This window comes from Dendrobates tinctorius, unplaced genomic scaffold (genome assembly GCF_039654945.1).
Source record: "Dendrobates tinctorius isolate UK_male_01 unplaced genomic scaffold, ASM3965494v1 ptg000192l, whole genome shotgun sequence".
Lineage (NCBI taxonomy): Eukaryota > Metazoa > Chordata > Amphibia > Anura > Dendrobatidae > Dendrobates > Dendrobates tinctorius.
This window is the reverse complement of record NW_027361859.1, coordinates 13,321,707-13,340,411: the sequence shown is the minus strand read 5'-3', so window position 1 is coordinate 13,340,411 and position 18,705 is coordinate 13,321,707. Positions and strand designations below refer to the sequence as shown.

At 51.4% G+C, this 18,705-nt stretch overlaps 1 protein-coding gene across 1 annotated transcript in view; it reads left to right on the top strand.

Moving 5' to 3' along the window:
• Nucleotides 1-18,705, top strand: part of LOC141055969 (uncharacterized) — a 107,897-nt gene that overhangs the window by 7,953 nt on the left and 81,239 nt on the right. The window contains 1 exon segment of the mRNA XM_073552660.1: nt 16,899-18,508. Within this exon segment, the coding sequence (XP_073408761.1) occupies nt 16,899-18,508 (1,610 nt within the window).

The following is an 18,705-nucleotide window of genomic DNA, read 5'->3' as shown; positions in this document are numbered from 1 at the left end:
GCCCCACCATGATCCCCTTCATGCAGAAATATGCCCCATCGTGATCCCCTTCATGCAGAAATATGCCCCATCGTGATCCCCTTCATGCAGAAATATGCCCCATCGTGATCCCCTTCATGCAGAAATATGCCCCACCATGATCCCCTTCATGCAGAAATATGCCATCAAGATCCCCTTCATGCAGAAATATGCCCCATCGTGATCCCCTTCATGCAGAAATATGCCCATCATGATCCCCCTTCATGTAGAAATATGCCCCATCGTGATCCCCTTCATGCAGAAATATGCCCCACCATGATCCCCTTCATGCAGAAATATGCCCCATCATGATTCTCTTCATGCAGAAATATGCCCCATCATGATCCCCTTCATGTAGAAATATGCCCCATCATGATCCCCTTCATACAAAAATATACCCCATCATGATCCTCTTCATGCAGAAATATGCCCATCATGATCCCCCTTCATGTAGAAATATGCCCCATCGTTATCCCCTTCATGCAGAAATATGCCCCACCATGATCCCCTTCATGCAGAAATATGCCATCATGATCCCCTTCATGCAGAAATATACCCCATCATGATCCTCTTCATGCAGAAATATGCCCCATCATGATCCCCTTCATGTAGAAATATGCCCCATCATGATTCCCTTCATGTAGAAATATGCCCCACCATGATCCCCTTCATGCAGAAATATGCCATCATGATCCCCTTCATGCAGAAATATACCCCATCATGATCCTCTTCATGCAGAAATATGCCATTATGATCCCCTTCATGTAGAAATATGCCCCATCATGATCCTCTTCATGCAGAAATATGCCCCATCATGATCCCCTTCATGTAGAAATATGCCCCATCATGATTCCCTTCATGTAGAAATATGCCCCATCATGATTCCCTTCATGTAGAAATATGCCCCATCATGATCCTCTTCATGCAGAAATATGCCCCATCATGATCCCCTTCATGCAGAAATATGCCCCATCATGATCCCCTTCATGCAGAAATATGCCCCACCATGATCCCCTTCATGCAGAAATATGCCCCATCGTGATCCCCTTCATGCAGAAATATGCCCCATCGTGATCCCCTTCATGCAGAAATATGCCCCATCGTGATCCCCTTCATGCAGAAATATGCCCCACCGTGATCCCCTTCATGCAGAAATATGCCATCAAGATCCCCTTCATGCAGAAATATGCCCCATCATGATCCTCTTCATGCAGAAATATGCCCATCATGATCCCCCTTCATGTAGAAATATGCCCCATCGTGATCCCCTTCATGCAGAAATATGCCCCACCATGATCCCCTTCATGCAGAAATATGCCCCATCATGATCCTCTTCATGCAGAAATATGCCCCATCATGATCCCCTTCATGCAGAAATATGCCCCATCATGATCCCCTTCATGTAGAAATATGCCCCATCATGATCCCCTTCATGCAGAAATATGCCCCATCATGATCCCCTTCATGTAGAAATTGCCCATTCCACCACCTCCATCATTTCCTTCTCCCTATCATTGTCCCTTTCCCCATCACTGGCCCTCTCCCCATCAATCCCATCATTCAGGGTTGGACTGGAGTGTCTGGGGCCCACCAGGGGAATGGACTCTAGGGGCCCACCCTACAGTTATATGCAAATATCTGTCAGCCGTTATCCCCATTATAGTGGAGCATCGGCTGTAAAACACAGGCGGCTCCTGCACATCTACTGTGCACCCCCATAACTGGGATGTATAATTACAGTAGCTTACATTAATGGGGTTCTTTGGTTAAAACAAATTAGCTCCGATCCATGGGCTTCACAGGATAGATGGTCACTCAGGTCCTGTTAGGCGTCGGATTTCTGTCGCTGCACAGCGAGAATCCCGAGCCTTACTTCCAGCGGTCTCCCATTCCTCTCCAGCCGCAGAGGAGGTTGCTCTGCAAACTCGTCGGTCCAGGCGCTCTGCCCAGACCTGCTCTGTGGGTTTGCTTGCTGCTGCCACCTCTGGCACAGCTATGGCAATGCATGCTGCTCAGCAGCGAGATTCTCCAGGGACTAAGTCCTCATGTCGGGCCACTGAGCATGCCCGTGGTGTGATCTCTCATTGGAGATCGAAGGTCACGTGCTCAGGTCCTGCTCGTGTTCGGATTGGCCCATCCGAGAAGCCAGGAAGGTCCCGGACGCTCGCGGCTATAAAAGGTTGGTTCGCATGGCCGCAAGGCCATGCGCTAGGATAGACTGTATTTACAGACTATGTGGAGTGAGTGATGTATGCACGTATGAATGTCTCTGGTGACTGACTCATTATGAAACCCCTACCCTTGGTACGCATGTGTTGTGCAGCCTAGCCTGCTAGCGCCCAGGCTTAGGCATAGGTAGGACAGAGTTGAGTCAGATATTAGTCACTATCAGTGACTCGGCATGCCTCAGAGCAAGTGCTCCGCACTCCTTAGCCAGCGTCTATAGCGCCGTCCGTGGCAGCGACGCCGCGCGCTCAGTGGCCTAGAATGACTCTAACCCCGTGCCTTGGGGTGGAGTTCTGTGGCTGTTTGCTGTGCGCTCTGTGACCGAGCTCTGTGAGCTAAACAGGCTCCGGCATTCACTTTCAAGCGGCGGTGCGGTTCTGTGAAGTAACAGAATCCGCTCCTGTTCACACTGGGTGACGTAACCCACGTGTGACTGTTTTCACGCCGCTCTTCCCTTCCGCCATTACCTAGCAGCAGTGTACCACCTCTGCACGGTGGACCCCGGGCTGCGAACGCACTCTCTACTATTTTATAATCTGGTGCGTTCCGCCAGCCCTAACAGGTCCGACCATTAGAAACTGCACCGATTGGAAGAATGAGGAAGTTTTATCCCTGATAGGACACTTATCCCCTTTTTAAAATGCAGTAGCAGGTGGGATATCTGACTGAAGCTCCATTCATTCTCTTTGGGGCTTCTATAAAAAAACAAGTCCAGCCACTGAGGGAATGAATGGATCAGTGATCAAGTCAGACATGCCACTCCAGTCTAATGGGGATAAAAGCTCACCATTCTGCCGATTGGGTCCACATGGTCCGCCATACAATATTATTGGCAACCACATGGTCCACCATACAATATAATGGGCAACCACATAGTCCACCATACAGTATTATGGGCTCCACATAGTCCGCCATACAGTATTATGGGCACCACATAGTCCGCCATACAGTATTATGGGCTCCACATAGTCCTCCATACAGTATTATGGGAAACCACATAGTCCGCCATATAGTATTTTGAGCACCCACATAGTTCGCCATACAGTATTATGGGCATCTCATAGTCCAGCATACAGTATTATGGGCACCACATAGTCCGCCATACAGTATTATGGGCAACCACATAGTCCGCCATACAGTATTATGGGCAACCACATTGTCCGCCATACAGTATTATGGGCAACCTCATAGTCCGCCATGCAGTATTATAGGCCCCATATAATACTCCTCCATACAGTATTATGGGGCACCTGCTCCTTCATACAGTATTATGGGCCCCCTGCTCCTCATTGCAGCACATTATGGCCTCCCCTGCTCCTCCATGCAGCTCATTATGGCCCCACTGCATCTCCATGCAGCACATTATGGCCCCCCCTGCTCCTCCATGCAGCATACTATGGCCTCCTCTGGTCCGACACAGCTTCCAGGGAGCATAGTGACAAGAATGATATACTATTAAACTGCGTAGGCGACAACCGTGGGGTCCCCAGAAACCTATAATTTTCTTTATCGCCTTATTGGGGGACACAGATTACCATAGGTGTATGCTGCTGCTGCTAGGAGGCTGACACTATGCAAAACAAGAAAATTAGCTCCTCCCCGGAAGTATACACCCACCGACAGGCATCAAGTACCCTAGTTTGTGCTTAGTGTCTGTAGGAGGCGGACCGGGATCTCCCCAGATCCGCAGTTAAGTTTTCCCTTACGTTTTTAGTTGAACGTATTAATCAATTCTCATATATTTTTCAGATTCACGTCGGGAAACAGGGTGTAAGTCTCACCCTGCTTTCTCGTATCAGGCGGCTGAGCGAGCAGTGTGGTGTCACCCACATCGCAACTCTCAGTACCGCAGGCAGGACTTTTTCCCTATCACCTTCTGGTGCTATGGGCTGTTGACAGGTGGCCGGTCCTTGCCAATCCCCCTCCTCACCCCTCTCTCGGGACAGGGCTGAGAGGAAGACGGCGGTCGCAAGTGGTGCAATCTCCTCTCCTAGCAAGAGGTTAACGCCGTCTTCTGCAGGATGCGGGTACAGAGGACCTTCCCCAGCGTTTTGCCTTCTACTCGTGGGCCCCTGTGGTCATCCTCTTCAGGAACGTCAGGTGAGTGTCTGTACGATCCCTCCAGCCCCGCATTTTCACCAGAGAAGCTCCAGTAGCAGCCACTGGCGGTAAAAGCACTTCTTTTCCCCAGTCTCGGCCTAAACGCTTTTTTTTACAACAAAAGGTTTTCTGCCGTTTAGGCCCTTTCGTTCCTTTTCTTCCACAGACAGATCTGCCCAGCAAGACCGGCCCTCCGCCTCCAGGGAGCGGGAGCAAAAAAAACCCGCTCCCCGCTGGAGGTCTAGAGGACAGTACTCCAGGTCTTCAGGCTCCCGTGCCAGTAGGTTTTCCTCCAAGTGACGGGTCACCCCCACCTGGAAGTTCTTCCAGGGAGGCAGACTTTCCTTTTTCATGGACGCTTGGCTGTCTGTTGTCGACGACGCTTGGGTCAGGGAGATCGTCGCATCCGGATACAAGATCGAATTTGCTTCCCCCCAAGCTGACGGTTTTTCCGGTCTCGACCTCCAAGACAGCGGTCCCAGATTCCAGGGTTTCTTCAGGCCGTCTCCTCCCTTCTTTCCGCCGGAGTTATCTTTCCCATTCCTCCAAACGAACGGTTTTCAGGGTTCTACTCAAATCTTTTCGTAGTCCTGAAGAAAGACAGTTGTCCAATCCTGGACCTCAAATTGCTCAATCGCCACGTGAAGATTCTCCATTTCAAAATGGAGTCCCTTCGATCGGTGATAGCCTCAATGGAACCCGGAGAATTTCTCTGCTCTGTGGACATACAGGATGCCTATCTTCACATCCCTGTTTGTTTGCAACATCAGAAATATCTTCGATTTGCGATTCAGGAAAATCACTACCAGTTCACGGCCCTACCCTTCGGTCTAGCTTCCGCTCCCTGTGTCTTCACGAAGGTGATGGCATCAGTCATGGCCATTCTTCATTCCAGGGGGATTCTCATTATCAAGGGGTCGTCCCGCCGAGACTGCCTTCAAAGTCTTCACATAGCTCTGGATACTCTTGCACGTCTCGGATGGATAGTCAACAAAGAGAAGCCCATCCTGAACCCCACCCAGCGTCTGACCTTTCTGGGCATGGAATTCGACACGAATCTAGCCCGGGTGTTTCTTCCGAGGGAAAAATTTGCGGCTCTTTCCAAGGGAATCCGAACCCTAAAACGGCCAACGCCCTTTCCCCTTCGATCTTGCATGAAGGTTCTGGGGAAGATGGTAGCCTCCATGGAAGCAGTGCCCTTTGCACAATTTCACCTTCGCCCCATCCAGCTGTCCCTTCTCTCAGCCTGGGACAAAACCACGTGGTCTCTGGACCGCCCCATTCTCCTCCCTCTCAGAGTGAGGCAATCCCTAACTTGGTGGGCAATGCCAGCGTCAGTTCTACAAGGGAGGTCCTTTCTTCCGCTTCAGTGGCAAGTCATCACCACAGATGCCAGCCTTCTAGGATGGGGAGCGGTTTTCCATCAGAAAACGGCCCAAGGACGCTGGAATTCACAGGAAGCTCTCCGCCCCATCAATCTTCTGGAGATCAGAGCAATCTTCCTTGCCCTTCTCTGCTGGCAGCCTCTCCTCGTAGGCAAGCCAGTCCGCATTCAATCGGATAACGCCATGGCTGTGGCGTACATAAACCACCAGGGGGCACGCGCAGCAGGCGCCGTTCGAGCCTATCCAGGACATTCCTTTATCCCTTCTCTCATGGAAAGTAACTTTTTTGATTGCCATTACATCCATCAGAAGAGTTTCTGAGTTGGCGGCCTTATCATGTCGTTCCCCTTACCTGATTCTCCATCAGGATAAGGTCGTTCTCTGGCCCGTTCCTTCCTTTCTTCCAAAGGTGGTATCCTGTTTCCACATTAATGAGGACATCGTTCTCCCCTCTTTTTGTCCTGCTCCTTCTCACCCTCTAGAGAAGTCACTCCACAAACTGGATGTAGTTAGAGCCTTGCGTATCTATCTCGCCAGGATCACTTCTCTTCGTCACTCCGATTCCTTGCTGGTCATCTCTGAAGGTCGCCGGAAAGGGCTTCCGGCATCCAAATTCACAATCGCTCGCTGGATTCGTTCTACCATTCTGGAAGCGTACCGACTTCAGGAAAAATGTCCCCCTCCGGGAGTGAGAGCTCACTCCACCCGGGCTGTAGCAGCTTCGTGGGCCGTTCGACACCAGGCTTCGGCTTTACAAATTTGCAGGGCCGCGACCTGGTTGTCTTTGCACACTTTTGCGAAGTTCTACAGGGTTCATATCCAGGCCTCGTCTGATGCAGTTGTTGGTAGGAAGGTTCTGCAGGCGGCGGTGGCGCACCGGCCGACCTAATCCCTTCCTGTTCTTTCGTTCCTTTATTGCTGTTCCCGCCCTTGGGACTGCTTTGGAACGTCCCATGGTAATCTGTGTCCCCCAATAAGGCGATAAAGAAAGATGGATTTTTGGTTCTTACCGTAAAATCTTTCTTGGAGCCTTCATTGGGGGACACAGCACCCTCCCTGTTTAAGTTGTACCGTGTTGGGTCTTTGAGTCCCTTGTTGGGTTGGTACATATGTTTTTGAGTTTTTCGTTGCTTCTCCTACTGCTTTCTCACCAACTGAGGTACTTGGTGCCTGTCGGTGGGTGAATACTGCCGGGGAGGAGCTAATGTTCTTGTTTTGCATAGTGTCAGCCTCCTAGCAGCAGCAGCAGCATACACCCATGGTAATCTGTGTCCCCCAATGAAGGCTCCAAGAAAGAGATTTTACGGTAAGAACCAAAAATCCATCTTTTCCTCTCATTGTGGCCCCATCAGGTAGCCAGCACAGCTTCCAGGGAGGGTGGTGAGATTATATATACTATTACACACTGCCTAGGTGACCACCGTGGGGGCCTCCAGACTGGGGACCCCCACGGTGGTCGCCTACGCAGTGTTATAGTATATCTCACCACCCTCCCTGGAAGCTGTGCCGGCTAGCTGATGGGGCCCCAATGAGAGGAAAAATAGGTTTCTGGGGGCTCCAGAAACCTATTTTTCCTCACATTGGGGCCCCATCAGGGAGGGTGCAGAGACAGCAGAGCAGATCATCACGCCAGGCTAGCCATCATTCTTTACACAGGGCAGGCCACAGGGCAGAAGTCAGACCGGGAACCCGGAGGAGAGCACACACCACCACACAGCCGGGCCGACACTGCAGGACAGCGGTAGTCAGGAGCCAGCAGAGCTGCCTGACTCCGAGGAGGAGGACACTGGACGCACTGGGCAGGCCGCAGGGCTGCAGGAGTCAGACAGGGAGCCTGGCAGAGAGCACACACCGCCACCACACAGCCGAGCCGGCACTGCAGAACAACGATAGTCGGGAGGCGGCAGAGCAGTGCTGCCTGACTCTCAGGAGGAGGACACTGGACGCACTGGGTAGGCTGTGGTACTTGCAGGAACGCAGGATGCAGTGACAAGTCGCGAGACAATTTTGTCCTTTCTATAATAACGTTTATAAGACTAGAGGGAACTTTCCTCAGTCACGGCCTGATCACCAAAAGGGGTAACACGGGTTGCCCCCGCAGGGGCTCTATACAAGCAAACACAAATTTGTAGAACATGACTACTTCCGGCAATAGCCGGTCACTATAGGGCCGCGGTATGGCCGACTACGGGTCCTTAATTATATAGTCAACTTAGCTGTCCAGACGTCCCTTGCCCCTCGGGATGGTGGTCTTTTGGCGTAGTAGTTGCTGGGCCCAGTTCCTGAGGCGTTGACAAAGTCTTTGCACGGTCCAGCGCACTGATGACACTGGAGCCCCACAGGCCCCGGCGGAGTCCTTGGATGGGTGGGCCGCAGCCCCCGGACTGGGGCAAGCGGCAGCGATGTGTGGTGGCGAATGACAGGCCACCTGCGCAGCTAACGGCTGCAACGGGGAGTCAGCGGTCAGCAGAGGCCTGGCCCTTGCTGTGGACCGGAGCGGGACAGTGGTGGCCGCCGACGGCGCTGTACTTGCCGTGGCCACTGGTGAGAGCAGGGCGGCTGCGGGTGGCAGGGAACAGGCTGCAGTCGCGGGCTGGCGCGAGACGGCGGCGACCGCGGGTAGGCCGCAGCCGCGGACTGAGGGGAGGCGGCAGCGGCCGCAGGCTGGAGTGGGGCAGCAAGTCTCGGATGATCGCCTTGGCACCGTCCCTCTGGAGTCCTCTGAGAGCATCTTCCCTGGCACTGGTCAGTCGCTTTAGCTTTCAGTCGCTCCCACGGTCTCCTGCTGCCTCTGTCCTGGTCTGCTGACTCATCGTCCCGGGAATTCCCCGCCTCCTTTATACTGGTCCCTCCCCCAGCCCATCTGTCTGTCACAACGGTCCGTCCCCGAATTCTGCCCCCCGGGAACCCAGATGACTGCTCCTTTGGTTCCGGCCCGGACACTCGACGGGGGCCGTTTCTCCCACAAGGCCTCAGGGTTGCAGGAGTCAGACAGGGAGCCCGGAGGAGAGCACACAACACCACCACACAGCCGGGCCGGCACTGTCCGGCACTCTAGGACAGCGGTAGTCGGGAGGCGGCAGAGCTGCATGACCGAGGAGGAGGACACAGGACGCACTGAGAAGGCCGCAGGAGTCAGACAGGGAGCCCGGCAGAGAGCAAACAACACCACCAACACCACACAGCCGGGCCGGCACTGCAGGGCAGCGGTAGTCGGGAGTCGGCAGAGCTGCATGACCGAGGAGGAGGACACTGGATGCACTGAGCAGGCCGCAGGGCTGCAGGAGTCAGACAGGGAGTCCAGCAGAGAGCACACAACACCACCACTACCACACAGCCGGGCCGGCACTGTCCGGCACTGCAGGAAAGCGGTAGTCGGGAGCCGGCAGAGCTGCATGACTGAGGAGGAGGACACTGGACGCACTGAGCAGGCCGCAGGGCTGCAGGAGTCAGACAGGGAGTCCAGCAGAGAGCACACAACACCACCACACAGACGGGCCGGCACTGCAGGACAGCGGTAGTCGGGAGCCGGCAGAGCTGCATGACCGAGGAGGAGGACACTGGACGCACTGAGCAGGGCTGCAGGAGTAACATACATAACATAGTTCTGAAGGCTCAAGGAAGACCTTATGTCCATCTAGTTCAGCCTATTTTTAGTGCAGCTGTTCTGCATTGTTGATCCTGGGGAAGGCAAAAAACCCACAGAGTAGAAGCCAATTTTCTCCATAGGGAAAAAAATTCCTTCCCCTAAGCTGGGTCAACCATCTACCTATAATATTATGTTATTTGTAACCTTCTATACTGTTACTCACAAGAAAAGCATCCATTCCTTTCTTAAATTCATTCAGTGAGTTGGCCATCACCACTTCCTCAGGAAGAGAATTCCAGAGCCTCACTGCTCTTACCATGAAGAACCCTCTTCTATGCTGGTGCAGAAATTGTCTTTCCTCCAAACGAAGAGAATGCCCCCTTGTTCTTGTCACAGTCCTTGGTACAAACAGTTCATTTGAGAGATCTCTGTATTGCCCTCTGATATACTTGTACATATATATTAGGTCTCCCTAATATATATATCAGACAGGGAGTCCGGCAGAGAGCACACAACACCACCACACAGCTGGGCTGGCACTGCAGGACAGCGGTAGTCGGGAGCCAGTCGAGCTGCATGACCGAGGAGGAGGACACTGGGCGCACTGGGCAGGCCGCAGGAGTCAGATAGGGAGCCCGGCAGAGAGCACACAACACCACCACCACACAGCCGGGCCGGCACTGTACGGCAATGCAGGACAGCGGTAGTCGGGAGCCGGCAGAGCTGCATGACCGAGGAGGAGGACACTGGATGCACTGAGCAGGCCACAGGGCTGCAGGAGTAAGAGAGGGAGCCCAGCAGAGAGCACACAACACCACCACCACACAGCCGGGCCGGCACTGTCCGGTACTGCAGGACAGCGGTAGTCGGGAGCCGGCAGAGCTGCATGACCGAGGAGGAGGACACTGGACGCGGCACTGGGCAGGCCGCAGGGCTGCAGGAGTCAGGGAGCCCGGCAGAGAGTCCACCACTCACCACCACACAGCTGACAGAGAGTCCACCACCCACCACCACACAGCCATCAGCCGAGGACATTGGACTAGTCTGTGACTGTCTCCCCTAGTGTCCCCTGGACCCCTTCCCCTGCTATTTTATATTCTCACCGGACCCGTGGAGTGCTCAGCCAGGGCTGCCTGTGTACACTGTCTGTAACACACAGGAGCGGGAGCAGCAGGATGAGCATCGCTGGCGACGTCCTCTTCTGTTCTGTGTGCTGGCGCTGCTATTAGCCTAGCAGCAGCCAGCTACAGAAGAGGAAAGAGCGCGAGGCGGTGACTCACCGACCATCAAGGTCAGGCCGTGCGATGCACTGCAGCAAGGTCACGCGGCAGCCAGGAGAATGACTCATCAGACGCTCAGGAGCCACCGCCGGAGACAGCCAGGGGGCCGCCGCCCGACCACGCGCGTCGCGCGCAAAGCCAAGGTTAGGTATGTGCACGCGCGCTCTTAAAAGGCCCGGCCCCTAAACATTTAAAGGGGCAGGAAATTTAAAGGGCCCCCCGCGACCCTCGGTGCCCATCGGGCATTTACCCGGTACCCCGCCAGACCGAGCCTGCCATCATTGGCCCTCTCCCCATCACTCCCATCATTGGCCCTCTCCCCATATCACAGGCCATCTCCCCCCATCACTGGCCATCTCCCCATATCACTGGCCATCTCCTCATCACTGGTCATCTCCCCATCATTGGCAAACACACACAGCGGCCACACACACAACAGTGGCCACACTCACCGCACACATCAGCGGCCACAAACACACCAGTGGCCAAACAACACACACATCCACACACACCAGCGGCCCCACACACACACACACACACCAGCGGCCACACAAACATACACACCAGTGACCACACACACACATACCAGCAGCCACACACACACATCCACACCAGCGGCCACACATACACACACCAGCGGCCACACACATCCACACACACACCACAGCGGCCACACACACACCACAGCGGCCACACACGCACACCAGCGGCCACACACACCAGCGGCCACACGCGCGCGTGCACACCAGCGGCCACACACACCAGCGGCCACACACACACACCAGCGGCCACACACACACACCAGCAGCCACGCACACACCAGCGGCCACGCACACACCAGCGGCCACACACACACCAGCGGCCACACACACACACACCAGCGGCCACACACACCAGCGGCCACACACACACCAGCGGACACACACACACTCCAGCGGCAACATACACACACCAACGGCCACACTCACCAGCGGCCACACATACACACACGCGCGCGCACACACACGCATCCACACACACCAGCGGACACACACACACCAGCTGCCACACAAACACACACCAGTGGCCACACTAGCGGCCACACACACACCAGTGGCCACACACACATACATCAGCGGCCACACACACATACATCAGCGGCCACACACACACACACCAGCGGCCACACACACACCAGCGGCCACACACACACACCTGCGGCCACACGCACACCAGCGGCCACACACACATCAGCAGCCACACACACACCAGCGGCCACACACGCGCGCACACACCAGCGGCCACACACACCAGCGGCCACACACACACCAGCGGCCACACGCAAACACACACCAGCGGCCACACACATACATCCACACACACCAGCGGCCACACAAACACACACACACCAGCGGCCACACACACCAACGGCCACACAAACACACACACCAACGGCCACACAAACACACACACCAGCGGCCACACACACACACACACACCAGCGGCCACACACACACACACCAGCGGCCACACACACACACACCAGCGGCCACACACACGCACACCAGCGGCCACACGCACACCAGCGGCCACACGCACACCAGCGGCCACCCACACACACACTGCAGCGGCAACACACACCAACGGCCACACACACCAGCGGCCACACATACACACGCGCGCACGCACGCACACACATGCATCCACACACACCAGCGGCCACACACACACACCAGCTGCCACTCACATACATCAGCGGCCACACAAACACACACCAGTGGCCACACCAGCGGCCACACACACACCAGCGGCCACACACACCAGCGGCCACACACACACACACACACACACCAACGGCCACACACACACCAGCTGCCACACACACATACATCAGCGGCCACACAAACACACACCAGTGGCCACACCAGCGGTCACGCACACACCAACGGCCACACAAACACACACCAGCGGCCACACAAACACACACCAGCGGCCACACACACATACCAGTGGCCACGCGCACACACCAGCTGCCACTCACACATACATCAGCGGCCACACAAACACACACCAGTGGCCACACCAGCGGCCACACACCAGCGGCCACACACACACCAGCGGCCACACACACCAACGGCCACACACACACCAGCTGCCACACACACATACATCAGCGGCCACACAAACACACACCAGCGGCCACACCAGCAGTCACGCACACACCAGCGGCCACACAATCACACACCAGCGGCCACACAAACACACACCAGCGGCCACACACACATACCAGTGGCCACGCGCACACACCAGCGGCCACACACACATACATCAGCGGCCACACAAACACACATCCACACACACCAGCGGCCAAACACACCAGCGGCCACACACACACCAGAGGCCAAACACACCACCGGACACACACACACACCAGTTGCCACACACACATACATCAGCTGCCACACAAACACACACCAGTGGCCACACCAGCGGCCAGACGCACACATCAGCGGCCACACACACACACACCAGCGGCCACACACACCAGCGGCCACACACACACACCAGCGGCCACACACACACACACACACCAGCGGCCACACACACACACACACCAGCGGCCACACACACACCAGCGGCCACACACACACCAGCGGCCACACACACCAGCGGCCACACACACACATCCACACACACACCAGTGGCCACACACACACAAACACCAGCGGCCACACACACACCAGCGGCCACACACACACCAGCGGCCACACACCCCAGCGTCCCCACACACATACATCAGTGACCACACACACACCAGCGGCCACACACACCAGCGGCCACACACACACCAGCGGCCACACACATCCACACACACACCAGCGGCCACACACATCCACATCCACACCAGCGGTCACACACATCCACACCAGAGGTCACACACATCCACACCAGCGGCCACACACACACACACACCAGCGGCCACACACACACCACCGGCCATACAAACACACACACACCAGCGGCCACACACACGCACACCAGCGGCCACACACGCACCAGTGTCCACACACACACCAGCGGCCACACAAACACACACACATCCACACACACACCAGCGGCCACACACACACACACACCAGCGGCCACACACACGCACACAAACACACACACACCAGCGGCCACACACACACACCAGCAGTTTCACACACACACCAGCGGCCACACACACACACACAAGCGGTTACATACACACACACACACCAGTGGCCACACTCACACCAACGGCCACACACACCTCAGCAGTCACACAAACACACCAGCGGCCACACACATACACACCAGCGGCCACACACACCAGCGAGCGGCCACACATACACCAGCTGCCCCACACACACCAGCGGCCACACTCACCTCTCCGCGTGCCGGCAGCTGTTCCTCGGCTCTCACTTCCTCTCACACATTGACAGGTGCGGCCGCAGCTGGATGACATCATCATTCAGCTCCGCGGCTTCACTGCTCGATGTGTGAGAGGAAGTGAAAGCAGAGGAAGCTGCAGCTCCGGATCAGTGAGGCGAGGCCGCATGCCAGCTAAGAGGGCTCTGCGTGCCCTTTCTGGCACGCATGCCATAGGTTCGCCATCACTGCTCTAAATACTCCAGAGAGGTTTCACCACTAGCTACTCATTTTTTCTCTGAATAAGATTGTTGAGTTTGAGCATTTCAGTAGATGTGTTATTGTCTATATATTTTTACTGCAGTACTTAGTGCCCAAAATACACTAATTTAACCACTTCCCACAGACAGTTTTGTGTTCCTGATCAGGGCCCGTTTTTCAAATCTGATGTGTTACTTTATGTGGTGATCTTTAGACTTCTTCATAAAGAAATAATAGGAAATAAACTTTTAATTTTTTTTCCCAACTTCTCTTGAATCCAACAAAACCCTGTATACGGTTGTACACTACTGTCTGGGCACATGTCAGGGATAAGAAGAGAAGGAAAGCCACTTAGATATTTGAATTCAGGTCTTGTTGAAATAATTTGCAGACACAATGTTTTGGGGGCACTGTTTATGGTCGCCTGGTAGCTCAAAAGATGGCCACCATGAACAGGGATGGCGCTATCTACTCTATTTTCCAGATCCCAGGGATTATCTTAACCTTCATCCTTCGACCCCTGTACATGGAACTGGACTAATAAAGCGACCCCCTAGGCTTGGGCCACAGTGATAGTCAGGTAGCTGGGTCAGAAACAGGAGGGCAGAGAATATACAAAATCACAAGACACAAGAGTAGTCAGGAAAAGGGCTGGGTTCACAACAGGAAACAAATATACAAGCCGGGAGCTGAGCACATAGGACTGAACCAGAGGAGAACAAGACTGTATCTGGCAGCTTCCAGCAATATGCTTCAAGTTTTAGTAGGGTGTCGTGTGGAGTGGTGCTTTCCAGTTGGTGGATGCAGGGAACAGATTACTCCAGCTGGACAGCACATACACTCATACTGGTCCCAGGCACCATAATTTAAGTGGCTGGACAGAGCTTCTGATTCTGACATCTCCATTACCAGTGCTGCCTGCAAAATGAATAAGGCGGCTCCTGGTGACAGAAGCGTATATCGCAGGGGCAGGTTCAAATGTAGATGGGACACATCATTTGCAGAAGCCCTAATACGACAAAATGACAGCAAACCAAAGCTGTAGAAATCCCCATAATGTGACTCCATTTTGAAAATTATAAGGCTCAGTGAATTAATCTCTAGGAGTAGTGACACCATAGCCATGTTCTGTCCTCACTGAATGAAGCAGACTTATACAGACAGCTAAACCGCTATACCGGGGTCCAATAAGGAGACTGTTGGTTGAGTCTGTCCTTTTATTAAACTTGGCAAATTGATGCGGTGAAACTACAAGCAAACATAATATATACAATCAGTCAGTACGGGGTGCATCAGGAATACATATTATACATAGTACACTGTGAATGAACATTTGTACACTAATAGCTGACCGGGGCAGGACTAATTAAACAAGGCTAATATAGGACAGGAATTAGCTACAGAAAGCATAAATACGTACCAGCGATGCAATCACAAGGGGAGAATAGAAATGAGAAGCTTCCTGAATGCAGACTGAAGGAAAATGGAGAACTGGAGGGAAAGTACCATAATCCTTTGCAAAAGGCTACCAGAATGCACTGCAAAGCTTACCATAATGCATTGCAAAAGGTGGGAAAAGATTCTGATAAGGAAATGAAAAACAATATAAGACTGCGAATATGACACTGGTCACTAGAGGGAAAACATATACACAGAATGGCCGACAGCACGCTCACCGTCCAAAGACCCAGCTGGACATCAGAAAAATGAAGAAGAGCAGCATCCAATCCAGGTGAAAAAATATAGAAATTTATTAAGCCATGAAAAAATGCGACGCTTCGACCATCATATGCTTGAAAAAGACCATTTGATGGTCGAAACGTCGCATTTTTTCATGGCTTAATAAATTTCTATATTTTTTCACCTGGATTGGATGCTGCTCTTCTTCATTTTTCTGGTCACTAGAGGGAGTCAAAAACACTGAAAACAATACAGTCTATGTATATTTAGATTTGTCCATATTTTCACCGGTAAATTATTGGAAATATAAACAAACAGATAATCAAAGATTATGAATTAGATGTTAGAGAACAAGCCATTTTCTGGAAATCCGTACACAGTGGATGTTGGAGAGTGAAAATTGCACATTTGCCATTTTATTGCCCAACACATTGTGCCCAGATTGTGCTCCGGGATACACACATACCATAAAGTAAGTGGGTTCTTCTTACTATAGTAATGCCAAATACATAGATGCTAATTGTGATTTGGGCACACTGCAAGGCTCAGAAACGAGGGGGAGATATGACTTTGGGAGAGCAGATTTTGCTGGATTGGTTTATGGAAGCCATGTTGCTTTTCAAGAGCTTTTGAGCCACTAATAATGTTGAAACCTCTGTTTTACATTGACAGATGATGGACCTGAGTGGAGACTTGTATTTTTGAGATGAGTAGAAGTTTTTATTGGTATAATTTTCACCTACATAACATTGTTTGGTGACTTTGTTCATTTTGCCTTCCAAATATGGAATATAAACAGTTGAACATCACACTCCATTGGTTCATCATATGAGGTTTTCTATTAGATTGTGAACTGTCATTGTCTTGTTGAATAATTCAGTAATTTTACATAACTTGCCATTTTTACATACAATTTAACTAGAAATGTTCAAAACCATAAAATTCAATGATATTCTATTAAAAAATAACTGGTTTTATTCTTGGCAGATGACTGTACCAGGAGATCAGAGGGACAGCTGACATTTTCTATTTTTAAATCTGGTGATCTTGAGATCCCACAGGATACAACTGAAGTAAATGCCATTACTCCAGATATACCATCAACCCTTCACAGCAAAGATCCTTCATCTGATCCATTGAAACAAGTGCTATCTTCATCACCGACTACTAAGGAAAATCAAAGTCACAAAAGAGGCATTAAAAAACAAACTGATCCTAAAGCAAATAAGTCATTTTCAAATTCAGAATATGGAAATAGTTTTCCCCTTGAAAAATCTTATCTTAAACATCAAAAAATTCACACAGTGGAGAAAAGATTTTCTTGTTCCATGTGTGGGAAATGTTTTAACCAGAAATCAAATCTTGATAAGCACCAGAGAATTCACACAGGGGAGAAGCCTTTTTCCTGTTCAGAATGTGGGAAATGTTTTAACCAGAAATCAAATTTTGCTACGCACCAGAGAATTCACACAGGGGAGAAGCCTTTTCCATGCTCAGAATGTGAGAAATATTTTAACTATAAATCACATTTTGTTAAGCACCAGAGAACTCACACAGGGGAGAAGCCTTTTTCATGTTCAGAGTGTGGGAAATGTTTTGCAGAGAAATCAAGTCTTGTTACACATCAGAGAACTCACACAGGGGAGAAGCCATTTTCATGTTCAGAATGTGGGAAATGTTTTACAGATAAATCAAATCTTATTGCACATCAGAAAATTCACAAAGTGGAGAAGTCTTTTTCATGTTCAGAATGTGGGAAATGTTTTAACTATAAGTCACATTTTGTTAAGCACCAGAGAACTCACACAGGGGAGAAGCCTTTTTCATGTTCAGAATGTGGGAAATGTTTTAACTATAAGTCACATTTGGTTAACCACCAGAGAACTCACACAGGGGAGAAGCCTTTTTCATGTTCAGAATGTGGGAAATGTTTTAACCAAAAATCAGATTTAGTGAAGCACCAGAGAATTCACACAATGGAGAAGACATTTTCATGTTCGGAATGTGGGAAATTTTTTAACTGTAAACCAGATTTGGTTAAGCACCAGAGAACCCACACAGGGGAGAAGCCTTTTTCATGTTTAAAATGTGGGAAATGTTTTACAGATAAATCAAATCTTATCGCACATCAGAGAATTCACAAAGTGGAGAAGCCATTTTCATGTTTAGAATGTGGGAAATGTTTTAACTATAAATCACATTTTGTTAAGCACCAGAGAACTCACACAGGGGAGAAGCCTTTTTCATGTTCAGAATGTGGGAAATGTTTTAACCAGAAATCAGTTTTGGTTAAGCACCAGAGAATTCACACAGGGGAGAAGCCTTTTTCCTGTTCAGGATGTGGGAAATGTTTTAACCAGAAATCTGATTTGGTTAAGCACCAGAGAATTCATACAGGGAAGAAGCCTTTTTTCTGTTCAGAATGTGGGAAATGTTTTAACCAGAAATCATATTTGCTTAGTCACCAGAGCAGTCACACAAGGGAGAAGCCTTTTTGATGTCTTTAATGTGGGAAATCTTTTACATGGAAATCAACTCTAAATAAACATCACACAGGGTGTTATGGCACACAGAATGCGTGTGTTCTCATCTTAATTGTTCTGCTTCCAAATTGAATGTGAGAGTTTTACAGCTGGAGAAATCAGGACAAATGCAAGCAATTGTCTCTCTAACAATTTCTGATTTATTTCCAGAAGTGTACAACATTTTATAGCAAAAATCGAGCTATCTCATTGCATTGCATCATGGGTTCTTTCCAAATTACTGATTATCCCATATAGCAAATTACTATTGA